Source organism: Pezoporus flaviventris, unplaced genomic scaffold (assembly GCF_033815535.1).
Source record: "Pezoporus flaviventris isolate CSIRO_AGI_PZ_B2104156 unplaced genomic scaffold, CSIRO_AGI_Pfla_v1 ptg000064l, whole genome shotgun sequence".
NCBI classification, from domain to species: Eukaryota; Metazoa; Chordata; class Aves; order Psittaciformes; family Psittacidae; genus Pezoporus; species Pezoporus flaviventris.
In genome coordinates, this window is record NW_026892612.1 from 420,765 (window position 1) to 448,634 (window position 27,870).

The following is a 27,870-nucleotide window of genomic DNA, read 5'->3' on the forward strand; positions in this document are numbered from 1 at the left end:
CTACTCTGGTGCCTGAAATGAGTTATGAACATAATCTCCAAGACTAGAGGTGGCCTATGTTCATTCTGAAATGCAAGAGTAACCCCCATCCATCAAATTTTTTAGAACTGTTGGAACTGCACATTTCAAGTGCCTTTTTTCTTTCCAAATAATACCTTATGTTTTTTTAATCCCTCATTGTTGCTCTCTCTACCCGTCAGAAACAGCAGCTTGAAACAGCACTGTCAGGAGGCACTTTGGGCAGGAGAAATATACAGCAATTTTGGCGAAGAGTCTAGCTTGAAAATCGAATCCCCAGTGAACAGTCTGCTTGGAACACAGGTGACGTTGCCATTACACAAACTTACACAGTTGTACAAAGTTTATCCCCTGGGTCTTTGGACAAGCACAATTCATTCAGTTAGTGTAAAAAAAATCCCTTATATAGACAAGTTCCAAGAAAATGACAAAATAAACCATTCATGTTTAGTTTCACTGGACTAGAAACATGTTTCAAATTCCCTTAAAGTTTACAGTTACGTAAACAGAGATGTATGGTGGGAGAAGTGCTTTTAAGGAAGAGTAAAAAAAACAAAAACAAAAACAAAAAACCCCAAACAATCCAGAACAAAAATGCAAAAACAATCCAACAAAGACTGAAGCTCTCCAAGAGAACAAAAGTGAAGAGATAGCTCCCTCCTGGTGACTACTTTTGGGATTGTACGGTGACCAGAAGAATTACTTTTTACTCCATCACGTATTTTACTTACGTGGTCTTAGTCAAGGACAAGTTAGCAATATGTGATTTAGCAGGCTGAGAGTCTGTAGTGTACATAATAAATTCAGAAATGTGTGTTGAGTGTCATTAATTCTGGATTGTTGAGATAAAATAAATAAATAAATACCAAGTAGGTAATGAAGGTAAAGCAGTTTAAGAAAATTATTTTCAAATACAGCTCTGCATGTAAGTGTGAACATGTGTTTGAACTATTTTCTGCCACATTTTCCTGTATCTGCTTTTCATGATTTCAACTTCATAGACTTTCTTATCAAAATAATGTAAGAACTAGTAAGCAAACAAAAACCCAGTTACCATAGTAGAAGGCTCCAATACCATTACTAGAGCCTTGAGAAAGAAACACTGCAGTCTGGTGTTCTACCAAAGGTTGCTAAAACAAAAGTAATAGCACTCACCAAATACAGTTTGAATCCAATAAAGTATTAGCAAGGTGCCACTATAGCAAAGAGGATCAACCTGGAAACACGTTTAGGTGATACAGACAGATCCTCTTACCCTTTTCCCAGACACTGTTTCAAAAGCATTTCAGACTTTTTTTTCTCTCACACTTCGTTGTTATTGTTGTTGTTTTAAAGCCAACGATTCAGAGTCCACCTTAATGCAGAAGTAAGAAATAAGAATACGTTACAGTAGGAAGCTGACACAGAATGCTTTGGTGAAAAGATTAAGGAACAAACTGTACCTGCTTACTAAAAACTACACCAGTTCTTTAATTAAGTGACAGACTTCTACTCTGAATATGAACTCTAAGACTGACCATTAGAAGAGTGGAAAACACATGGTTAGCTAACACTTGCAATCAAGACATGCATTTGTGTCTGAAGAGAGAATATTGCACTAAAAGAAGAACCCTGTAGGCTTTAAACACTCTCTTTACTGACCTAAAAAAGTAACTAACCATTTCCTATAAGCAGTAGCAAACCTGGCTTGATCCACATCCCTGCAAGTAGATAATACTTCACTAATGAACCGGTATTCCATTTCTGGACCAAAAGAGTCCTGCACAGGAGCACGTTTCAGGCGTTTTGTTTCCTGGGTATAAACTTGTTTGCTGTTGGATTCATTCAAACCATCAACATCCATAGCTTGTGCCATGTGACTTATCGCAGTACTGTAGTGGGAATTATTCAATGTTTCATCATTGCTGCCCACAGATGATACCACTGCACTCAGAAGAGGAAGTCTGTTCCTTAGGTGGTGCTGAAGGTAGAACACACACCTTCTTCAGGGTAAAAGGAAGGAAGGAAAAAAAAAAAAAGGAATAAAAAGTCACATACTGAAAATAATCTGCTGTTGCTGCTGAACTGCTTCAGTTCATTTGCCACCCTTCCAGATTCCACCCCCAAGACAAAATCTGCAGTCACTGCTCACACTCTACACAAAAATGACTCGGTGTCACTCTGGCAAATCTGCTGTTACCTACTCAAGCACAAAAACTTAGCTGGCAAAGCAGCAGTTTTCTGCAGTTGATCCATCTTCTGCCTATCTTTTGCCTTTTAAACATTTTTAGGCTGATCAACAGTATCCTGTGTCTCTTGCACAAACTACAGGGTCAAGTAGAGCTTACATCAACAAGTAACTCTTTTCCTGGGTGGTACCTTTTAAAATCAGAGCAACGATTTGTCTAGAAACATCACGCAAAGCACATTCCACAACCAGAAGGACACTCTTTTGACCAAGTCCTCTTACCTATGACACCACAAGGTTTCATGCCCTGGGTAAGTATCAATCAGTTCAGTGCAGAGCTCCAACTCTTCCTCTAAACAGCGGGGGAGATCCACGCTCTGATCCTCTGCACAGGCAGCTGCTGCCCCTGCACTCTCTTCCTCCTTTAGAAGGCTAGGGTTTTGCACATTTACCATCCGATTTTGTAACAGTAAATTATTGTCAGTCACAGTTCTGCCTATCAATGAATTGAGTAAGAACTGGCGGTAATGAAATCCACTATGGTCTGAGACATGCATGGATACCCAATACTTGGTGGATGAAAGTTCATCAAGGAGAACCTGAAACAAAAAGCAGCGACAGTTACCAATCAGTATAAAGGAGAAATTTACCACCATTTCTATATTAAAGCAACTTCTTCTCTGGGGATTTCAGCCACTGTGGCAATGCTTTAAAAACACATTTAAAAAATGAAGTATCACTAAGCTTTTCCTACTGCATGCTAAAAAGTACCTTGGCATTCCTGCACAAAAGAAATTACACTTCTTCCAAACTCTGAAAAGGCAGGTGTCTCAGAAGCCTTCACACAGGATGAGGGGGAAAAAAAACAACCAAACCACTAATGATGAGAAATAAGCAGTGGTTTATGAACCTCTGAACAGTTATTTAGAGGAGGCAGAAGGTACAACACACTACATGGATATTAGTTAAAAGTATTTTTACTTTTGCCTAGTGCATTATGGGTGAGAGTGGGTGAGTTTAAAAAAAAAAAAAAAAGAAAGAAAAAAGGAAGAGGATTTAAAATAATTTACTTTCATTTTCCAGGAAACAATGTCAACCACTAACACAATGTTCCAAGTCCTCAAGTCCTAGAACCTGTGGAATACAAAACTATTTGTCCTTAACTAAGTTGCTTGACTTGGTAATTGGTGAAAAAAACAAACTCCTGGAAAAGCTCTCACAATAACTGTGTTAAACACTTACATAGGTGAGTACAGTTGTACTGCTAACACTGCTGGAACCTAGCAAGTTTCTCTTAACTCTTAATGTTTTTAAACCTTCAAAAATTATTTCTGGGAAGACACGTGAGATTGGGTACCAGGCAAAGCTTCTTTTACTTTAGTTTATTTATTAGAAGTAATGGTCATATTTATTCAAAAGCTTTAACATTTTTCCTCACATTGCTCCTCCTCTGGAGTTTATCCAGTTTGATCTCCAGATCTGGAGATCAAAACTACCTTTTTCATTTACTTCTGAAGACTTTAGATAAAAACCTTACTGGTTATAATCTTGCTTTTAATCTCCTTTCTAAGCTACATACATCATTTAACACGACTAGCTGATGATGCAAAGCAACTTCCATAGGCACAAGTATTTCTTTTTAAACCTGCTGCATCAGAGGCACAGGCTCCCACAAAGAAAACCATGGAAATATGGAAGGCTAGTTATACACCTTTTTTGTGGTGTGGCTGTTGTAAAAACTATGAGAACACAAACAGCGTAAATAGCACCTTCTACCTGAGACACTCAACATGCTTTTTTAGGTCTTGCCAAGAGATAGCAGAATCATCCTGGTTTTACAGATCAGCAAACCAAAGTGCACTATTAAATAACAGCCCACAGGGTATTCTTAAGAGCACTAAACCTCCCCATCTCGTTCGCATTTTAAACCACAAGATCAGCTTCTCTATTCTCAGTAGGACAGCGCTTACTATTTTAGATTTCTGAGCACTAAAATTTAAAAGCCTATTAAAAACAAAGTAAGGATCAACAGCAACATCAGAAAAATCAAACCAGTCTTTATTCAGCTGGATATGGCACTATGCACATTATATCCAAATTAAATCTCTGAACAATCTGGTTCACTTACCTAACACGTTTATGAATTAAAAACTTACAGGGGAATAGTGTAATTATGTATTTTAACTCCCTGCACAAAACAGAATGATTCCCTGTATTACTCTACCTGAACTAGAAAACCTCTTTTATATGAGCAAGACAGCAGATTTGCCATTACATCTTGCGAGACATACAGGAAAAAAAAAAAGGGGGGGGGGGGGAAATAGCACCTCTCTTCTAGAAACCTCAGAGTAACAGTAGAAAATACTTCAAACAACTGGAGATGAAACAAAAAAGCCAGCTAACATCTGACTTCCAGCAGCGGTTCTTTCTTACCAAGCCAGTTTTCTCCATTTTCACACCAAACAGCACAAGCCCTTTGCCATTCTTCTTTGAAGCAAAGACGAAATTATATGAAAACACCTCCCTCCCCACTCTTGACCACCTTTTACAAAGTGCTCTCTCCTACTTTCAGTGGTGGGCCAAGTACCATGGAACTGGCATCCCACTCCAGAATAGGAAACAGCCACTCACTCACTAGCCTCTGCCTCAACCTGTGGGTCTGCACATGCTCTTACACCCTCCCTCACCCTGTGCTTGCTTTTAAAAGCGTTTACCCACCATAACGTGCAGCCCAAAGCTTCCTCCTTGGACTGGAACACTGGAGAAATGAAAAGGAACTGCATATGGGGAAAAAAACTTTCAAGGATAACCAGGTAAATATGGCAATTTCCATTCATACGAAAGATGCCTTTGGAGGTCCAGTTATCTAAGAAAAAGCCACAGCCTTATTGGTGATGTCTAAAGGAAAAATTACTTTGTGTCTTAGGAACATACTTCTCTTTTCCTGGCATCACACAAGAGAAGTGATGCATTATGGCAATCACCCCACTACTTGTTTCTTTGCTTGCCTTTTTACCGCAGGGCCTGGCCAATGACCATGCTCTGAAGCCGGGTATTCCTATCTAAAGGAAACAAAAAAATTTGTCTGTCCTTGCTGAACTACATCCTATTTTTGTACCTGCATGGTTTCTCTGACGTGTCAATGTATATGACTTTTTACAGACTACACTGATATTACTGTCTTACTCTGGTTCTCTGACTCATTTCACATCTACCTACCAGTAGGTATCTTTAGCGTGTGTTCTTCCCCCATTAGCTTACTGAACTATCACATGAAAGAGCTGAAGTCTTCTTGTCTTTTATGGAGGCAACTACTCCAATATCAGAAAGATTAGATTAGATTTGGAGCAATCTACTATTGACAAATCTTCAGTTGATCTTAATGAACACTATTTGAACGCTACGTAAACTTGCTAATGTGGTTCAAATTCTGTAGGAAAAACAAATCCAAATTCCTATATTCAAATAAGAATCTTTTACTCTCTAGCGTAATAAAAACGAAATATCTGTATGCTGTGAGAAGACAACAGGGCCCAAACTTTCTCCTTCTGTACTTTCTTCGCAGAGTTTGAACTGAAATTTAGTTTGCAGAAGCACTAGGATTACCCACACCAAAGGAGAAACATCAACAAACCAAACCAACCAGACAAACGAACAAAAAACCCAAAAAACTAAACAAACCAACCAAAAAAAACAAGAAACAAACCAACCAAAACAAGCCACACAAAACAAATCTATTGAACAACCTACCCCCTGAAATCCTCCAAAGCAGGATTTCAAAATGATAAACCTGTTTTGAGAACTCTTACTTCAAAGATAATACAACATACACATTATGTTTCTGAGCCTGGTTCCTTGTACACTGTAAGAAATACTACCTCAAACAAAGTTTGTATTAAAGCAGGTATGTGGCCTTCAATAATATAGAATATCCCTAATTTAAGTTAGTCTTGTAAGAACTAAATGGTTACAGAATCATAATGACTGCTGCTTTTTCAGCACAGTCCCGGTCTTGTGTCTCAGTGAAATTTAACATGCTTTTAAAATATTCAAACACACTGGTTTTGGCTGGGATAGAGTTAATTTACTTCATAGTAGCTGGTATGGGGTTACGTTTTGGATTTGTGGTGCAAACAGTGCTTATAACTCAAGAGAAGTTTTAGTTACTGATGAGCACTGCTTACACAGCCTCAAGAGTTCTGCTCCTCACACCACAGCAAGGATCTGGGAGTGCCTAACGAGCTGGGAGGGGACACAGGGAGGACAGCTGACCCCAGCGAGACATCAGAACATATGGCATCATGCACAGCATATAAAGATGGGGGAATAAGAATGAAAGGCTGGTATTTTGAATGATGGCACTGATCTTCCCAAGTAACCATTATGCATGATGGAGCCCTGCTATCCTGGGGATGGATGAACACCTGCCTGCCCACAATGAACTAATTCCTTGTCTTACTTTGCTTGTGAGCGCAGCTTTTGCTTTCTGTTTCCCTATTAAACTGTCTTTATCTCAATCCACAAGTTTTCTCACTTTTACTCGTCTGATTCTCCCCACATCCCACTGTGAGGGAGTGAGAGAGCAAACGTGTGGTGCTTAGTTGCTGGCTGAGGTTACACCACACATGTACTTGATACAAGTATACTTGATAACTTGACACAGACTTGATAAGCAGAGAAATCCAAATTCTGGTCTGTATCCCTCATGGAGTCTGGAACATACTTGTGATTTACTACTAACCTGATACAGCTATTCCTCAAGTTTCTCAGGTGACAATTAACAAGAAACATCAGTCAAACAATATCTGTTGTTAGCAGTAGCTGGCCCATAATGCAAAAATAATGGCTATACTGACTCAACGACCTCCACTAAATTTCTTCCTCACTCTCTTATGTATTTACAGCATGGCAGAAGGCAGAGGCTTCCATTAAAAATGTGACGTCACTGTATCAGCCTAATATTCACACGGAATTCACCTAACAGATTAGAAAACACAGGATTATGAAATCACCTATATAATTTGAGACCACGTCACATTAAATATTTCGAATTGCTGCAGGTTGCCATGTTTTAGATACTACCGTGTGATCTGAAATACTTGCCACCACAAATGTTTGTCCCTGCTAGTACTGAAATAGCTTGGTCAGGCCTCAGTTTAAATGCTGCCAAAAGATACCACTGGAGTTGTAGAAACAGATTACAGGCACTACTACACTTTCTCTGAAATTCCTGCTGGCTTTATTTAATCTTCCAATATTTTGAAACCACAGAAAAGCTGAATAAGGTTATCAAAATGAGACATTGCATTATATTATCAAAATAGTATCTGTCATGTATTAATCTCTTTCTCTAATAGGAATTTATTCACTATTACACTATACCTTGACAGTCAGCTTTCCCAAATGCTGTAAAACCCAGATGCGATGGGACCAGGCATTGTAGTTGCTTGGGTATCTCCCAGCAGCTTCAGAGCAGACATTCATTTCTTCCTGCACTAGTCGGTGAATTCTCTCCACAGGTGCTGCTCCCAAGTTTCCTTTAGTCACAAGACTGGGCAAGGAGTTCTCCTGAATGAGTTGTTGCAGCACCCATCGTCTAGTTAAACGATGTATAGTGTTAATGGTGAGAGAGCAATTTTAGGAGGGGAAAAAAAAAAGTTTTTTTCATTTATATAAATCAATCAAACCTTTCTTTTAATTATCTGAACTAAACTACAACTAGATGATGAATAAGTACTAAAATCTAACTAAATGAAGTCTTCCCATACTTTATGACTTTATTATCACACTCCAAAATAATTTATCTCTAGCTGTATCTATTCACTCCCTGTAAATCATCATGGCTACTTACCGCATACTGAAAGAAAACAGAAGGAAACAGCAAATTAAAGAAAAAAAAAAAAGCAAGAACTGGCCACATGCGATTTCTAATGAGCTTCTCTTTCAGAGACTTGTATAGCACTAAAGTATTCAACATGAGACAGAAAGTGATTCAATAAGAAAAAATTAAATGTGCTTTGTATTTTTTATATTTATCAGCACTGCACATAATAAGCCAAATTAGTTTCTGTACATCACCAGATGTACAGCAGAAAGAAAGTGCAAAAGACTCACAGTCTCAAGGGCTATAGGTATAAGCAAAACAAATAGTTGTTATTGCTCAATTACGCATATTTAATTTTAAGTGACCACAATAAGCACACGGTGGGGTTCCTGTAGAACATTCTGGAAACCTGGATATCCTATCCTCTGGTGTGTGACACAGAGGTTTTTCTGGTTTGTACTGGCTCATACTGGACCAAAACCAATTAACTGCTACTTTCAGAAAGGTGTCACTCCTGCTAAAAGAAAATAATACTTAAGAATAATAATTTTCTTTAAAAAGATACCTTGGATTTGCAAATAATATGTAAAACTGCATATATATATATAAACAATTTAAAAAAAAATCAGTAAGCTAACCACTCACTTAAAAAAGTGCTGTAATTCATCTGCTTTTTCTCTCATTTGAAAACATTTATAATATTCTTGGTGACTGGTGTTTTTTATTTACACTGTGTCTTTTTCCTGGTTATTAAAGAAAAAAAAAGATTTAAACTACTGGAAGACAGTATTAATGATAATTTATAAGAATGTAATTTTTAAACACAGAAGAAGTCACTAACAGTAGACTGAAGTCTGTGTTCATATACTGGCTTCCTATGTAAGAATTGTTTTAACTAAAGATGTACAGCCAAACATAGCATAATTTTTTACTACTGTTAACTTTATGTAACGTGGTAAATTTGAAGACTTAATTTTTGCTTTTTAAAAATGTCTTTGATACAAACATCACCACCTAGTATATTTTCACTTCAATCAGCAGACTTGCAAGAAGTGGTATACCTTAAAAATGTCTAGGCAAGAAAGATAAATGAGTAAATGAGGCATTCCCTTAACAAAACATAAATGTTGCATTAACATTGACTTCCCAGTAAAACCACAGAAAGCCAAATTATTTTGAGCCCCAAAATATCTCCACTTCTTGAAATAAGGATGTTTTACAAAATACGGAATGAAGATAAATTACATATACAGGAGCATGTGGGAAAAAAATAGAGGCGTTACAGGCTCTGTCACTACAACAAAAGAAAAAAAAATATGAAATTAAATCTGAACTACTTTCTACACTTTTTGCATGGAAGGAAAAAAAGACGAGCACAACGTCATAAAATTTAAAATGTATTTTGGGTGCCTGTTCAATATCATGGTATTATTTAAGAGAAATAATGTTTTAAGAAAACATTTCCTCCAATAGAGCTGGAAAAAAAAAAATCCAATTTATTCTGTCACTGTATGTATGTTCCTATTACTACTGCAGTTCCTGGAATTACTGCAAATTAACACAGGCTTATTCAGTGACAACTGCACAATCCATAAATATACTGACTGTATATGCACAAGATCTATTTGAAACCTCCCCAGTAGTAAAAAGGCCATATAGCAAAACGTATGAAAGGTACTTTGATATGTTTAGCAAATGTATCTGCCATGTGTAAAAAGAAAAAAAAAAATTGGGTATGTTTTATCAAATTTTGTAATTCCCTCATCCTATTTTTTTGCACTTCCACCTGAAATTTGGTACAACAGGGAAAGAGAAAACATTAGATTAATTACTGTGCTGATGCAGAAAGAAAATTTTTTCTGTGTGATAGAAAATAAGATGAGCAATAATAGTCAGCACGTCAAAATCCAAGCCAAGCATTTTTACAATCGCCCTCAAATATACTCTTTTGGTTTAGGCAAATACAAGGAAGAACAAATTATAACACTAAATAAAATATTCACAATTTAAGATTGCATAGAAATTAGATTTTTTTATTATTTCTACAAGATGTAGATGAATATCAAGAAACTACCATTCTAACTTAATCAAAATAGAAATTCATCAGTGCTAACAAGAAAGAAATTAACAGAAATTCAGTAGGTGCTTATAAGTTAAAAAACACCTAAGAGTATTTCATATACTACATTCTAAGTTAAATTTGAGAATTTTAAGATCATGCGGTCACAAAGAAGAGTTTACCAACGACTCCCTCTTTCAAAAATTCCTGTTATCAGCACAACTGAAGTTTTATTTGTGGTTTTGATAAGAGTCCCTCACTGAGGCATCAGCTTTGCAGTTGTCCTAATGCTGGACATGGGAATGCAAACATTGTGAGCTGCTTTCTAAATGTGTTATACATGCAAATCTCTTTAAGGCTGTGTATAAAAGGATGAGTCATCCTGCGAAAAATATATCATGAAAAAAAAAAAATCACATATACACAAATTTTTTTTTTTTAAATACCAAACAAAGTTGAGCAACAGATCTAGCACTCAGCTGTGCTACAGCTGTTTTACGTACACTCAGTCACGACTTGAGATGGTTAGCTTTGTGCCTCCAAGTAATTCTGGAGTTATCTTTTCCAAAAATGTGCTCTGTTATTTTAATATTTACTAGTGATGACAATGACATTGCTTAAGTTAGAAATGATAAAAATAAATTCACTAAGCCAGAAAGACTTGGAATGGAGAAGAACCCAATTTTGGTTATAAAGATTAGCTTTTGCATATTCTTGTTTGAAATTTTGAGTAAACAAGCAATACAGTGATAAATTGGAACAGAGAAAGAGGGAGAAACCCACAATGCTCAAAAACATACTATCCATGGAGTCAGAATTCTCAAGGCTGAAAGTTTTAGGTGCTGAAGACATGACGGACCTTTAGGAAAATTTATCCCACTTCCAAAGTTCATTAAAATAGTAAGTAATGGAAAAGGTGCATGTGATTTTAGTTCTAAGTATAAAATCAAAAGCCAAAGAACAGTATTTTAAAACGACTGTCTCAAAGAATACGGTACATTTCTACATGTCCTCCAACTATGTCTCTCCTTAATCCAAGTACAAGGCGGAGCGTATTTAAGTTAGGGAGGCAACAGAAGGCAAGGTAAACAAACCTATGAATCCATGTTTCTGGACTCTTTGGAAACTTGGTTAACGCCAGTTTTCCAAGATGCAAATCTTTAAGTGGATTCAAAGTGCCAGACAGTATTAATTCTTTCCTACAAAAAATAAAATTAATTTGTATGAATAGGAGTAACCTGAAAATGGAACACACATCCCAATAGCAAACAGCATGGCATTTCCTTTGTATTGCAATAGAACTTCACTGTCAAACTACAGGAGTTTATTAAAAAGCCTTTGGTGCATTAACCTATTCCATTTTGATTGAGATATATATACACACACACACCCCCCCATTCAACCATGACCAATATAATAAATTCCGACCAAAGAACTTTAACTCAATCTGAACACCTACAACACATACATTGGTTCCCAAACCTACCCAAAAATCATTGTCAACTGTATTTGAGTATGACTCTCAATCACAACTTCTGTTGCTAATCTGAAAGTCAAGGAACTATATGTAATGCCTGTTTGCCGATGACACCAAGCTGTGTGGTTCAGTTGATACCCTGGAGGGAAGGAATGCCATCCAGAGGGACCTTGACACACTTGTGAGGTGGGTTGATGCCAACCTCATGAAGTTTAACCATGCCAAGTGCAAGGTCCTACACCTGGGTCAAAGCAATCCCAGGCACAGCTACAGGTTGGGCAGAGAAGAGATTCAGAGCTGATCTGCGGAGAAGGACTTGGGGGTGTTGGTTGATGAGAAAATGAACATGGGCCGGCAGTGTGTGCTTGCAGCCCAGAAAGCCAACCGTATCCTGGGCTGCATCAAAAGGAGCGTGACCAGCAGGTCGAAAGAGGTGATTCTGCCCCTCTACTCTGCTCTCGTGAGACTTCACTTGCAGTATTGTGTGCAGTTCTGGTGTCCTCAACATAAAAAGGACATGGAACTGTTGGAACAAGTCCAGAGGAGGGCCACGAGGATGATCAGGGGACTGGAGCACCTCCCGTATGAAGACAGGCTGAGGAAGTTGGGGCTGTTCAGTGTGGAGAAGAGAAGGCTGCATGGAGACCTCATAGCAGCCTTCCAGTATCTGAAGGGGGCCTGTAAGGATGCTGGGGAAGGACTCTTCATTAGGGACTGTAGTGACAGGACAAGGGGTAATGGGTTAAAACTTAAACAGGGGAAGTTTAGGTTGGATATAAGGAGGAAATTCTTTCCTGTTAGGGTGGTGAGGCACTGGAATAGGTTGCCCAAGGAGGTTGTGAATGCCCCATCCCTGGCAGTGCTCAAGACCAGGTTGGATGAGGCCTTGTGTGATATGATTTAGCGTAAGGTGTCCCTGCCCATGGCAGGGGGGTTGGTACTAGATGATCTTAAGGTCCTTTCCAACCCTAATTATTCTATGATTCTATGATTTGAACATTCTAAAAGCACTTTCATAAAACAAGCAGTGCTTTTTCAGTTTGCTTTCTTTTTCTGTTGCTGTTGGGGTTGTTTGGGATTTTTTTGGTCCTTTCATACAAGGGCTGCCAATAAGGTTACACATATGACTAAACATTCCTTATTGAAATTATGCTCTTAGATCATGCTGTACATCTGAAAATAGTTCCTTAAGGAAGTTTTGCTCCTGGTATTTAGTGACGTTAGTAAAGAACTGTCTACCGAGATCAGAAACATGCCTACAGGGACATTTGTTTTTATCTGAATAAAGTTGCACCATGCTTCAGATTGGATGCTTTTAGCAGGACTCAACAGGAAATTCAGGCATACTAGCCAGGAGCTGCAGAATCACTAGACTGTTCAGTGCCAGTGCACTGACTTTTGTAAAGAAGACAAGAGAAATATTTAGGGAATGTCAACACTGGAGCAGGTGGAATAACAGCTCCATTATTGCAGTGCACAAGGTGACATCTTGGTAAAAATTAATTACTACATGGGCAATGAAAAAGCAGCCTCGATCAGTGTAGTACTCAAAATAAATACATGTACATATTTAATAAGGATTTAGATTACCAGACCACCTATGTCCCAAAACTTAAACTCTTCATGAAGAAATTGTTCTTTATATATTAAACCATTAACTGCAAATAAGTAGGCTCACACATATTTAAAGTAAATTTACTCTTCAAAAGAGCAAACTCCCAGCTGCAGCCTAAACTAATGTAGGGTCAGATTCAGCAAAGCAGCCCCTTGGCTAGAGCAGGCCCAGTGGTAAACTCTAGTGGCTGGTGTAACAGCCATTTCTCTATGAATGCTAAACAGAGCTTCAATGACAAACACTTAGCCAGGACACTGACTGAGAATTTGGGGAGCAAGGCCACCTTCTGTAGTAATTTGTATACTTGTGTAAACTATAAACACCATAAAAGGGAAAATAATCCTCATCCATATTCCTGAACTTTTTTAATTCTACTTAGAACTTTGAACTATTCTTCTCAGGTACATAAACGCAAACTCTTTCCACTGTCAGACAGGAAAAAAAAAAACAGACTGGTAAGCATGGATGCATCTGCATTAAAAAAAAAAAAAATTCAAAACCTAAACCAAAAACCTGCATTCAGCTTTAAGTACCACAAGACTACATTACTGTAGTAGCTCTAGTACTTGTACATGTTCACAATTCCACTTTAGCACTTGAAAACTACTCAAGCTATATACATTGTCATGACAGTAAGCTCTTTGTTATCAATTTCATTCCCCTTCCTTACACCTGAGATGCTACAGAGTTACAGATCACAGCAGAATCTTTCAGAACTACACCAGCAGCGAAAAAAGGGAAAAAAGAAAAAAAGCTGAATTTGTCCTTTCTAGGGCTGATAGCTACATGCAGCAACCATCTTTCTAGGTTATTTTGTTGATTTTTCATACTACAATCAATTTTTCTAATGCATCTTAACAAGGAAAGTACTATTTTAATGACAGCCCTCCTACATACTAACATATAATTTTCTGCAAGCCCTTCAGCCCTTCTAAAACTATTCTTTTAAGCCTGTCTCCAGTCTTACCTAGGCAGCAGGAAGAGAACTTCTCCCTACCTCTGAGATTTACACACAAATTATCAGACTTGCAAAGAACTGTTGCTTCTGGGCTCCATTAAGAGCAAGGAGGTAAATTCCTGTTTCTCCTCCATGATGACTCCTGGACAAATGATGCAGCATGACCAATGGTGATGCTAGACTAATCAAAACAGATACAAAAAAGGAGCAGGGTGAGGGAAAATCTATCTGCAATAAAGGATAGCTGCAGTGTACCTACTGAGGGCTGCTCAGCTTTGATAAGCTGCAGTGGTAATGACATCAAATTGAACCATTATCACAAAAGGACTCAAGTATGAATATTCAAACAGAGGTAAAATTACTACAGTGAAGAAAGCAGACATCAATTGAGCTCTACATGATTCAGTGAAAAGCATACGCCCATCTAAAGGCTACACATGGACTTCCTTAACTCACAGAATGAAACAGGAGTGGCAGTTCAATAGGACTTAGAGCCCCCAGAAATGTGGGCCAAACATGTGCCTTCACATACAGTGGTGTAATCTTTCACCTGCAGTGCCAACCAAACCAAAACCAACCAAACCAAACAAAAAAAAAAAACCTAGAGAAAGAAAAAAAGGCAGTCTGAAACCATCTGTAAGACATGCAGGACAGAAGACATTTCTAACATTCCTTCAGCACTCCTTAGCTGAAGAGCTCTTAGTGTGTCACTAATTATCACTGAAAACACAGCTTACAGCTGACAGATGGCCCAGTAATTTCTATGTCCTTCACTGAGTATGACATACCTCACATTCCAAGCAGTGGTGAAGTCAGGGTTCAACAGCAGCAGGGTACACGTGACATCTATCAGCTCTAGAGTGATTGAACAAGAGGCACAAGGATTAGTAACGATGTACACACAACAGAATTCCTTTATTATTTAAAATAATGGAATTCTGTCTTGCTAGCAACTCACATCTAAGAAGTCTCTGACCTTTACCTGTAGTGCTATAACCGAACATATGGTATGCCCTCAAAAAGGGAGAGCCGCTGCATAGAATCCTTGAGTATTTAGTGATTTAAATTGCAGACACACTGTGTATGTCATAGAGAATTCTTCAAACAAAATCCAAAAATTTTTAAGAAAGTACCATTAAAAATATAGCCTACTATTTCAGTCCAACTCTGAGCTGCAGACAGCCACCATATACTAGACTGTTAGAAAAAAAAACACATACTAGCAAAATAAAAAAAAAATTAGGAAAATAAAACACCACAACCATGAATTGAGGTCACAAAATAACTCAGCTAGCTGCACAGAAAATACTTTAAATACATTCTGAAGTGACAGCCTTGCTTCAGACTGACATTTCAAGATTAATTCACTAAAAGAACAAACAGAACATCTGCTTGCATCCATGCATTTAAGTACTGGAGACTACAGAGATAAGTATTACACTTACTTCTTAACAACGTTATAAAACCAGGACTGAGGTATATGGTTGCTGAGAATGGAAGAGTAATTTCACTGTAGCCTAGTCTTTCCTTTTCTCTTTACACCCCACTGCACCATTCAAGCATTTTTGAGTCCCATCAGGGTGACACTGGGGATTCATGAGGCATCTCAAATTAAACTTGAGATACTAAGGACTGTCACTGCATTGGCTCCCTTAATCTCTTAGGAGACACAACGTATTAGTTAATCTGTCCTGCAACCACAATCCTTAAAATTTACCTGATAGTTTTGCAACTGAGCAAGAAGAAACTTGCTTCAAAACTGAATGGGACTATCCAGGCTTTTACTGCCAAGAAATTTGGGCTACATCTCTCCTAATCACACTGCATTTAACATACTAGATTGCACACCAGGTGGTTTCCAGCAGATAAGCAGTACTTTATAAACTAAAGTTAAAAAAAAAGGAAAAAAGGTATCTCATGGAACTAGACCTCTGGTTACTGCAGTTAATACGCCTATAAAATTAAAATTTAAGTTACTGATGAAATGCCACAACAATAGAGCATACTAATTTGAAATGCGGAACATGGCTTCATGTATCTTGTAACCAAGAGGTACAGAAGTTAGTATTTAAATGGGTCAAAAAGCATAATACCCTTGTATATTACTGCAATAACTGCTTGTTCATTTATGTTCAACAAAGGAATTTTGTGTTTCTCATGATATTCCTGTTGAAGAGGAACATGTTATGACATTATATAACACAGTGGGGGAAGAAAAAAATTCTTTAGTGTACTCTGGCAATTTTGCACTAAGCTGTTACGTTGATGTTTTAGAAATTACCTCAAGGAGCTAACTTTTCTGTCTAATTTCATGAGTTCTAGTCAAGATTTTTTTTTTTTTTTTTACCTTTAATAAAATATTTCCTTTTAAACCCCTCTTTGTTGCTAGGGCATGAATATGCCTCATATCTGCAAAGCTGCTTCCTAATTTGCTGCCTGCATGTACAAAGTTTTTTTCTTTGACTTAATCACTGAATAAACAAAGTAGTTCAACACATCTTTTAATTTTAGAGAGGTGAATTGCCCAATTGAAATATCCAGCATCACTCACATAAGTAAAATTAAACACTTAGTAAGTGCTTTGCTAGCTACTGTTTCAATTTTACATTAAAAAACTTCATTGGCAGCATTTAATAAGAGTTTTATAAAGATCAAAATTTAAAATTGTGAGCTGTCACGGTTTCATCTTGATTTCCATTTTGCCTTCTCAAAATACTAGCAGTTATTCTGCATTTTTAGAATATCTCAAATTTTACCTATTATGAATATACATAATTAAATGAGCCAATTAATCCACTGTAATTAGCTTCTGTCATAACCAACACACACAAATTGTCTTACAAAACGTAGTAGGCTAAGATCTAACAGTAACTCTTCTAATATAAATCTTCTGTACATCAAACTCACAGTAGCCACCACTTGGCAACTCAGAGTTTCTTCAAGGGGGAAAAAAAAAGAAGTCAGGAATTATGAGCTTTGCTGATAACGTAAAGCAAGTCTACACACCTTCATTCAGTTAACTGCATTTTTATCCCATTCAGCCAACCCGCTCTCCAACTGGCAATTATCTACAAAAGCAATCAACAACAAAAACCCACCACACGACAAAAAAAAAATCCCTTCCCCCCCAAAAAAGAGTTGAATACTAGCTTCTCCCCTAGTCAAAAGAGTCATATATCTTTTAAGCTCATTTTAAGTTAATCAAGACTGCCAGAAAATTGATGGCTTAATATAATTTTTAAAACATATTATGAAGAGTTCAGCACACCAAATGTAGGTGTACTGACACTTCCTATGGTAAACTTTATTTTCAGATGCTTATCACTTTGTCAAGAGGTCAGTGGGCTGCATCTAAAGGCTCCAATGCTCAACCATGGTTAAGTATCGATGTAGCAGAACTATGCAATGGAGATATCTGCAAGACTTTGTTACAGGAGGAAAAGTTTTTTACTACAAGAGGGAAAGGTAAATGAAACTTTGGAGTGCAGGATAAGAAGAAAATGAGACACAGCAAAACGCTGCAACAAACACAATTAGAGGAGGTTCTGAATTAAGTAATAAGAAATTCTGAACTTTTGAGTGCTGGATTTTCTAAATACAATGGTTTTAGTAATTGCTAGGTACTGCCCTCTGTATATGCTATGGTTGACAAGACAGTTAAGAAAAAGCTTATTACAGCCTAGTTCAGTCTTTTGAATACTTTTTAGACAGTTTTCATAGTCTACATGACTCTTAATAACAACATAGCTTGTTTATCCTACTAAATCATGATTTGCACTTAACATGACTACTCTGGTATGTCAAAGGTCTGGAATAGCACCAAATCGAGCCCAATTTAAACAGAAGCTTGTCAACCATTATTGTGTTTTCCTGTTACAGAGGTTCACTGTATCCTGAACATTACCAAAGGAAGGCAGCAGACAATATGAAAATCTCAAAGCAATACCCAGTTCTTTCATGTTGATGCTCTTTGATGCTTTGTGTAACAAGTAACAGATGAAGATCTCATGAAGCGCGGATTCTGAACCAGAGATGTCAAATAACACAACTTTAGTAAACTTTCAGCCAATTTTCAATAGAAAGTCTTATGACAGATCTGGCACACAGCGATAGTAGCTGCAGCTAGCTCCCTCAGTGTTAGTAACAAAAAAATGACATCTTTTATTTACAATTTAAAAGCACTTTCTGCTGGATACATTTTAAACAAACTGTAGCATTACAGGTGCTCACAATGTATATGTCCTCTTAGACATGAAATTCCCCCCGGCTGCAAAAGGGCAAACATGACAATATGTTTTCAGGTTTTTTTATATGGGAGTTTCTTTTTTCTTTTCTTTTTTTTTTCTTTAAATATGGCTGTATCCAGATTTCAAGATGTGCTTTTCAGAAGACTTGTAAAAGTGGAAACATACAGACTTATGGGAAGTAAGAATATTCTGGGAGTATTCACAACAATACTTTGTTTAAAAGGAGAAATTTGTGGCAATTTCAGAAAACCATCTTGTGATAATACAAGTAATATGTATGCATAAATTAAAATATTGGAGAAAGAATAAAAGCATTTTGCAAAATTAGGATTTCTAAAGCAGAACAATAATAAGTAGTCATGACTCTAGATTCCAAGGATCCAAAAGAAACCATAACTAAATTAAACATCTGTCACAGTAAGCTATTAATGACTGACTACAAAGCACTTCCTTCTTGCAGGATCTTGCCAGAAAATACCAGACACAGCATCTGAAAACTGGCACTTGAATCAGCACCATTTTTTCTCTCCGTTCCATTTAAAATGGTTTACAATAATTCAAGCAACACAAAGGAGGTAACGAAAGACTACATTTGCAATCACAGTTTATTACAAGTATCAACTGAATATGTAATTGAGTTTTGCAGCAGTAACACACAAATCTATTCCTTCACTACATTCAGAAGAAAGCTATTGCCTTGCCAAATTCTAAGCATGCGCTTTTGTCTACAAAAAGGAATTTGGAGGAAAATCCTTGAGGTTATGTCTAATGTATAGAAACTGTAACATCTCTTGATAGTACATGCCTACTTGAGCCTCATTAGAGACAATTCTGTAAGTCTACCTGGGAAAGACTTCCATCTTCATTCCCTCCATCACTGCAGTTCAGTTTCTGCTAAGATTTCCTATCAATTGTGAAACTCAATTACAATAAAACATACTGAATTCTGTAAGCTGTACCTTGCTTTACAAACATGTTATTAATATGGAGGCGCTGTAGATCACCCCTTCACATTTTAAACTGACTTTATAACCCTAGAAGCAAAGGAAAATGCAGCTTTGCTCTCAAAAGAAAACCGAAAAAGTCTCAACAAACAAGCTGCAATCTAAACTTCATGCCACTCCAGTATTTACTGACATAGTTTTATTAACTGTGTTTTGAGAGGAAGGTGTTTTGCAAGGTTTCATCTGGGAAGGCAGCAGAGATATCCTTCAAGCAATCATTACACCATATCATCCAAGCAGAACAGGCATCTACTGCAGTGTCACTGCAACAAAGCATGTGAATCAGTGTGGATAGAAGAGGGTGCCGTCGCATTAGCCACCCAGTTGCCCTTTAGCTAACAGCTATCAGCAGTCTCCAGCCTCCCAAACTGAAACTCCAGTGGTACTAAAGATCTGAACTCTATGAGTAGTCACAAAGCGTTCTTCAATGGGAAAGATATCCCTGTTTCTAGGACAGAAAAATGCCACAGCAGGTAGGAGATACTAGAAAGAAGCCTCAGAGAAAACATGCATAAACACCAAAAGTAACACTCTAAGAAAGCCTAGAATAAGAGCACTCTTTATGCTATTTAGAAGATACCTGAAACTGTGAACAAAAAAAATTTGTTTCTTAAACTAAAGTTTAAGAATTAAATTACCCCTTTTTATTCTTACTCTGAATAGGACACGTCGTAAGCAGTTAAATATCTCTCACGTCACACCCGTTTATAATTCTTTAACAAAGACAACACACACTGAAGTATTTTTCATGCAAGTAAATTACAGTAAAATCCAAACCAAGATAAAAGATAAAAAAGGAAAATCACCTGTACAGTTACCAAGCTGATTGGACTAATGATTTCTGGCACCCCTATGCCTGAAAGACACTGCACTTGTTTCTTTTTTTAGATCCACACATCACTACAGTTTTCCTTCCAACTCAGGAAAGCAGGACAAAATTTCTTCTGTAATGATTAATGTCATTTCCCTAAATCAGTCACCAAAATCAGTCATTTCTCTCCCACCCTCCCAGCTTGGACAAGAGAGAAAGAATTCACATTTTTCAACTAAGCAGCCCTACAACTTGTTTATTTTGCCAAGATGCACAATCCAAAGCCTGCCCTCCCTGCCAGTAACACTCAGTTCTTTCAGAACAGATTAAACTGGCTTTAAGGGACAGTGTAGTGTCAAAAAAAAGTAAACTGTTTGGATGAGAGGACCAAGTGCACCTCAGTAAGTTTGCAGACAACACCAAGATGGATGGGAGTGTTGATCTGCTGGAGGGTAGGAAGGCTCTGCAGAGGGATCTGGACAAACTGACTGATAGGCTGTGGACAATTGTATGAGGTTCAACAATTGCACTTGGGTCCTGCACTTGGGCCACAACAACCCCATGCAACACTACAGGCCTGGGGAAGAGTGGTGGGAAAGCTGCTCAGTGGAAAAGGACCCAGGAGTGCTGACTGACAGCTGAGTGTGAGCCAGCTTGGGCCCCGGCAGCCAAAAAGGCCAATGGCATTCTGGCCTGTATCCGAAATAGTGTGGCCAGCAGGGCGAGGGCAGTGATCATCCCCCTGTACTCAGCACTGGTGAGGCTGCACCTCGAATCCTGTGTTCAGTTCAGGGCCCGGCACTACAAGAGAGATACTGTGTGGCTTGAGCAGGTCCAGAGAAAGGTAACAAAGCTGGTGAAGGGCCAAGAGCACAAGTTTTATGAGGCTGAGGAAACTGGAGGTGTTCAGTCTGCAGAAAAGAAGGCTCAGAGGAGACCTTATTACTATTTACAACCACCTGAAAAGCGGTTATACCAAAGTGGGTGTCAAGTAACAAGCGATAGGACAAGAAGAAATGGCCTCAAGTTCAGGCTTAGACTGAATATTAGGAAAAATTTCTTCACCAAAAGATTGTCAAGCAGTGAAACAGGCTGCCCAGCTAAGCAGCTGAGTGACCATCCCTAAAGATATTTTAAAAGATATAGATGTGGCACTTAAGAGACATGTTTTAATGGCAGACCTGGCAGTGTTTTCTGGTTTGACTCTATGATCTTAAGGGTCTTTTCCAACCTAAATGATTCTATGATAAATAAGAAATGTGCACTGAGAATCACATTAGATGCAATTCTCCTTATGGGTAACTTACCATCTTTGTTCAGCCATTGTTTTCTTTGTCTGTAGAGGAGAAGTTTATTGTGGACATACGGCAAAAGAAACTTGACACACCAACTCTCCACACCAAGCTTGTTTTCTACCAGGACGATAGGGCTCCGGTTATACCTGGCTTCAGGACAGGGTATCAATCCAATTTCGTCTCTTAAAAAAAAAAAACAGAAAGAAATATAATTAAACTTATTTCCAGTAGATGCCAATTATGTTCCTCAATAGAGCAGACTGGCAATGCTTCCCATCCAGTTCCCATTCATCTTTTCCCCTGTTTTTACCAAAAATCTGTAGTCATTATCCTCAATTCAGCTTCTTGGTTCTGGCTGAAGAGCAGGTATGAAAAAATGCATTTTCAGAAAGCCATTCTTTGCAAAACTCATGCAGTGTGTTAACTTGGCAAATAAATTACTCAAACATGTTTTAAGGCATGAATAAAGATTTAAGTTGAGCAAAAAACATAAATGTATTTTACCTATGTGGAATTTATTCAGACTCAATATAAAAGCCAGTTGTGATTTTGAGTACTACAAAAATTTTGTATTAGTTCCAAAGTGCTGTAGCCACTGAAAATCAGAAGTATTTTAAGACTTTCTGAAGAATCTGAAATTAATAGTTGTTATCAGATGACCCATAATGAATTCAAAATCCTTCAAAAGTTCTCTAGGAAGATTTTTTTTTTGGTGTTTCTAGATCTTCTTACCTTATGATAATCGAAAAGTTTTACTCTATTTTCCCAATGAACCTAAATGAAGAAGGTCCTGTTTTTTGTATGTTTAGATTATCACCTAAGCAGTTTAACTCAGCTGAATTAACACCAGTACTCCTACCTTTGTGATGTAGATGTAGGAACTGCTACTGCAAGGGAAACAAAACAGGGAAACCATACAGGCAGCTGACTGAGCCAAAGCTACCCATACATGTCCTGCAGCAGCGTGACTAGGCACTCAGAAACCAAAGTTTGCACGAAAGACAGTTACACAGACAGCAACGTGCACGTTTCTACATGTACCGTTTTCCTTCTCCTAAGCAAGACAGTCTGCTGAACTAATTACTGAATTCTGTTACTGGAGAATCTGAGTGTACTGATTTAGTTCTCTATCCTCAGTGAATTATTAATAACATAATAAAAAGTGACGTGATTGTTTAAGAATATGTTTGCTTATTCAGAAAGAAGACTTAATCCTCTGTACTTCATGACATACATCACAAGCCAAAAAGAGCACAAGTAACTCAAGGTAAGATATTTGCAAATCACCTGGCTCTGTCTCCAAACATACACCCACGTCCTTTACCCATCTCTGGTCATTTGAAAACAGACAGAGGAAAAACAGCATTTTTCTACCCCACCAATTGCAAGCAGTGGTATTAAAGTAAGATGCTCCTTTCTGTTGCTGCACTCAACACAAGCCCTTCAGGAAGCTAGTCAGATTAGACCAAAAATGACATTCCCACCTGCTTCTTTAAACATGGCACCTTATAGCATGAAGTTTATATTTACAGCAGATTCCCTTCTTTTATGAACGTTAAACCTCATCCTTAGCCACACATTGCCTGACCTTGCATATAGGGTCATACAGGTCCCCACCTGCAATGAAGATGCTGTCACACACAGCTTTGCTAATTAACTCCATTAATTACTGCAAGAATTTACTAGCTGTTGCTTACAAACAATACCCCAAATGTAAACAGCAAGGAGAGGAAAAAAAACCTCCATGCATCCAAAACTTCACTTCTTATCAAACACAAAAAGTCTGACGCAGATGAGCCAAGTTTCACAACAGTGCTTTAAACATGCCAAAATGACAGAAAGGTAGGGTTTGCATATAGCTGACAAGTCTGCCCAAAACATCCCAACTCCAGAACTAACTCAGCTAGCTGAAATTGCCAGGGGAGGAGGCATTTATTCTGATGGGAGTGTGACAGGTCTTCAGCTTTAGGCATCCCATGTGAAGGGACCTTTTCTGTTTTTTATTCTGGAAAATCATCTTTGAAATAAGCCAACCTATCCCCACAGGATTAGACAGAGGATATTAAATAATGGCTGGGAGATCTATATCTGGTGCATATGAAGCAACTGTAATTCTACTGACAATAAAGATTGGACCTAAGTAGTTGAATATTTCTGCAATTACAAAAAGCTTTTAATACTACAAGACAATCTGGAGCATGGAGACTTGGAAAGGTGTATATTTCTACACTAAAGTAAGTCTCATGAAATGACTACATGGCTAAAGAATTTACAGTGTTTATACATTTATAGAATGTACAGCAGGGAAGAGAGGGCCTAAACTGAAGACCTGAATTTTTTTTCCCTTATTGTGCAGTGCATCATATACATGATTCTTAGAATTTCAACTAATAAATTAATTTGCACACTATGATTAGTCATTATCTTAGTGATATAACCAAAATATTTAATAAATGAAATAACAGTAATATATTATATGGAAATCCAAAGTACTTCTATGCACTATTACTTCTAAAGAAGCTCTAGATGCGCCGCTTTCATATCTGAGGGTTCCCTTTTGTTTGCTCTCAGATTAATCTCCACTTGATTGGACTTCTGCTGCAATAACAAAGTTCTGCACTGATGATCCTTCTCACTAAGTATTCCAAGATAATTATCATTATTATCGGTTTATTTGCAAGTACCAATGCTGCACAAAAGTATTAATTCAACAAAAAGAACACTGGCAAGACAGATTTCATACTCAGGTACAGTAAAGACTTAAGCAAGTATGTCTCTTTCTGGATCCCCTGAAATTTGCAATCACACCCGTAGAAACCTTGATTCAGTTTCACATCTAACAAAATGAAGTGTGATATTTTTACTACACTAAGAATGAGATAAATTGAGACAGAAAAAATTATCTGTTACAGTGACATGAATGATTCTTGGAAAACCATAAATACTATCCCCAGATTCTGTACACAAATACCTGGGCTACCATCTAAGACTTCATATTTCAAATTATGTTTACCAAATTGGTGTACTTTTCTGACAAGTGAGCTTCCTTCTGTTTGCGTTCACATTCTAAAGAACAGCAAAGTTAAAAAGGAAAGATACATTGATCTGCTCACTGCTGATCTGTTCAGTTCCAGCAGGATAGCTGATGTATATGACTTTATCAGGAACTACGCTTGAAAGACTGGGTAAAAATATCTTCCAACCTTAGAAAATTGAGAACTAGCATGGTGACACAGTTAACTGGCTGAAGAAAACGGAGTTAACAGAGAGACAAGGCAACAAGAATTTTGAGTTGTATATTTAGTTACAAGTAAGCTCATCTTAAAAAGATGCACATTCTTACTGCAAATTTAATTTAAAGGGAAAAAAAGATTTTTTTTTTTAAAGAAGAGAGGAAATAAATAAGAATTAACAATTCAATGTTCTACTTAGTCTAAAACTGTATTTTTACATGCTTTTTACTGTGGACCAGAGACAATGCCCCTTTAAGACCTACTGATCTATGAACCTTCCAGAACAAAACACTCATTACAACAAATGCAAAGGGGGCAAGCAAACAGTCAAAGACAAGTGACAACAAATGCTTGAAGAGAAATGAGTAGGGAATAAAAAATGAGATGTGAACAGAAACATTACGCACGTCAGCTTCATTATTTTCAGTAGGACCTGGTGGATACCATGTAAAAGAACTCAAACCTAGATCTGTAACACAAACAGGCTACTCTATTCGAGAGGATAACATCTGTCAGGGACTACAGCAGGTTACAACTGTCTTGTCCACCAGCAGGAAGACAAGATGTCTCTGATATACTGGAGAGTATCTGACCAGCATGGCTGCAAGTCAGTGCTCTGGGGGCAGAAAGGCAACGTAGCAAAGGGCTGGCAGCCTACACTGGCTGTGCATAGCCCCTCTTCAAGTACTGCAGTTCAGAAATCTAGCAGACAGCAAACTAGCACTAGCTTGTGGTTCCTCACTCGAAGCATGGCACAGTGCGTTCATCCCAGGCAATAAATCTCATAGCCTACTTTCATCTCTGAGATGACACATCTGAAAGAAAACGGCAACAGCGGCATATTCTTCAAAACAAAGTTTTTTGAAGTTTGTTACCAATGAACAATCTGACAAAGGAACAGAAACTAAGAAGACTCAGAACATTCATTCACAAATACTGGCTATTTACAGCCTCACAACCTAAAAATGAAGCTTCATGGAAAAATGCAGGGTTTTGGTGTTTGGTTTTTTTTCACACAGCATCCATATGCTGTATTTTAAAATCTGGCCACCCACCCAAGTTGCTTACTACATTTATAGAGACATTCATGAGGGGAACTCACTCATGAGGGGACTCACTCATGAGGGGACTCACTCATGAGGGGACTCACTCATGAGGGGACTCACTCATGAGGGGACTCACTCATGAGGGGACTCACTCATGAGGGGACTCACTCATGAGGGGACTCACTCATGAGGGGACTCATTCTAACCCTCTCTTTTAAGCAATGGGATAAATTAAGTGCCTGTAAAATTTTCCTGCGTAGTTGGTTAGAGTACCGTTTTCTGGAACAGACTAATAGGCCACCACCTTAGAGACTGCTGCCTTAGTGACTGACACAAATACACTGTACTGATGTTACAAAGTTGTTATCCACTAACTGCTACCTCATTTGCCATGACCAATACAGAGTTTGCATAACCAGACAGAATGATGCTTCCCTAAACAGTTTCTGTCTTAAAACAGCAAAGGACAGGGAAGGAAACAGAAATACAGGAGGTACCTAAATCAGGATCTCAGAGCTGGTCAGTGGAACTGAAAATGAAACACTGACCATCTGACCCCAGATTGTCAGAAAACCCTGCTTCTCACAAGACAGCAATAACTGTAGTTTGTATCTACATAATCATTCTTCTTGTCTCCTACCACGCAACGAAAAGTACTGGCACCTCTATTAACAGACGGATTTGAACACGGCATTCATCAAATCATGCTGTTTGTACAAGGGTGCAATTCAGCAGGCTTCAACCCTGAAGGTGTGCTTCCACCAGCATTAACGCTGTGTCTCAGACACAGACAGACCCTGCTGCCTTCAGCGGGACTTTGGCAGGCCTGACCTGCCCACAGGCGAAGGTCAATCCCATCTCGACTGCGCTGTGAGTTTAACACCGCCAAACTTCGAATTTGAGTACGGTTCATTTAAGAACTTATATTTAAAAAGATATTCATCGCTTCCAGATTCTAGAGCCCCCGCTGGTTTCCACAGCTCAGTACTATGCACCGATGAGCCTGGTGTTGCCCCCAGGACGACGAACCGCCCCAAGGCTCGCTACCGGCTGGGTGCTGCTGCAGCCTGAGCCTCCCGGGCCGCACGCCCGCCGCGAGCACCCAGACTCCCGAAGCAGGTGCGCGGCGGTACCTGTAAGACGAGACAGCAGGAGAGCACAGGAGACACCGTCGGGGAACCACCGACCTGCCCCGGGGAAGCGCAGGTGCCGTGGAAGCCGCCCGGCGCGGACCCTCCGCTCGCAGCCTGGCACCTCGTGGGGCGGTGCCGGGCGGGGAAACCCGACTGGTCCCCGAGGCACCACTCGGCGTGACCTTAGGCCCGGGCCCCCGGCCCCGACAGGCACCCCTACGCGCCGGGAGGCGAGAGAGAGGGACCGCCGGCGGCCGAGGAGCCCGCCCGGTCCCGGCAGCCGCCCGCGCCACTCACATGTGGGGGTTTCGCTGGAAGGCGTTGCGAATGTCCTTCACCACCCGCTGCACCAACACCGCCACCTCCTCCAACGACTCGGCCATCTTCCACCGCCGTAGCCGGCACCGCCGCGCCGGGCGGGCAGAACACTTCCGGGTCAGCGCCTCCCGGGGAGCCGCGGGTAACGCGCAGCGGGGCGGGGCCGCGCTCCCGCCTCCCGCCTCGGCCCCGCCGCAGGGGCGGGGCGGTTTCGCTCCCTCCCGGAGGCAGAGGTGCCTGGGAGCATAGCCAGAGGAAAGGAGGTGCGATAGCATGCGGTAAGTCCAAAGTGCTGTCATCGCAGTACTGAAGAATTGGTCTGCTCTGTTGCGCTTGTTGAGAAAAGAAATGATGCTTTAATTCTCGTTTGGGCTGCAACTCAGTAAATCTATTTGTATAAATAAGAAGGCAAGAAGCCTGCAAAGTCATATGGCACTATGGTAGGTATCTAAAAAGACTGTAGTCTTTCACAAGGCAGGACTTCCACAGGTTTAATTGAAGGTCCCGTCTGTTAAACCCCAAACTGCAACACTAGAACTAGGAGATTTTATGGAGCCTTCTCAATAGCCCATGTATTACATGGAAAAGCTTAGACTAAGTAATGCTGATTTCAGGTAATTGGAGTATATGGAAGCGCTGCTGCAGTTTCTCATTCACCTTATAGA

The 27,870-nt window shown here is 39.0% G+C and overlaps 1 protein-coding gene across 2 annotated transcripts; it reads right to left on the reverse strand.

Moving 5' to 3' along the window:
• On the reverse strand, positions 1 to 27,337 carry PTAR1 (protein prenyltransferase alpha subunit repeat containing 1). Of its 2 annotated transcripts, none has more exons than XM_061470773.1 (7): positions 27,185 to 27,337; positions 21,488 to 21,657; positions 14,907 to 14,973; positions 11,163 to 11,267; positions 7,568 to 7,781; positions 2,468 to 2,784; positions 1 to 2,000 (listed from the first exon to the last, which is right to left on the reverse strand). In XM_061470773.1, exons 1-7 carry the CDS (start codon positions 27,268 to 27,270, stop codon positions 1,652 to 1,654), a joined length of 1,308 nt encoding a protein of 435 aa, XP_061326757.1. In that variant the 5' UTR covers positions 27,271 to 27,337; the 3' UTR covers positions 1 to 1,651. The 2 variants fall into 2 exon arrangements, with proteins under 2 accessions (XP_061326757.1, XP_061326758.1); XM_061470774.1 differs by lacking the exon at positions 27,185 to 27,337 and adding an exon at positions 22,763 to 23,183.
• Between the last annotated feature and the right edge of the window lie 533 nt (positions 27,338 to 27,870).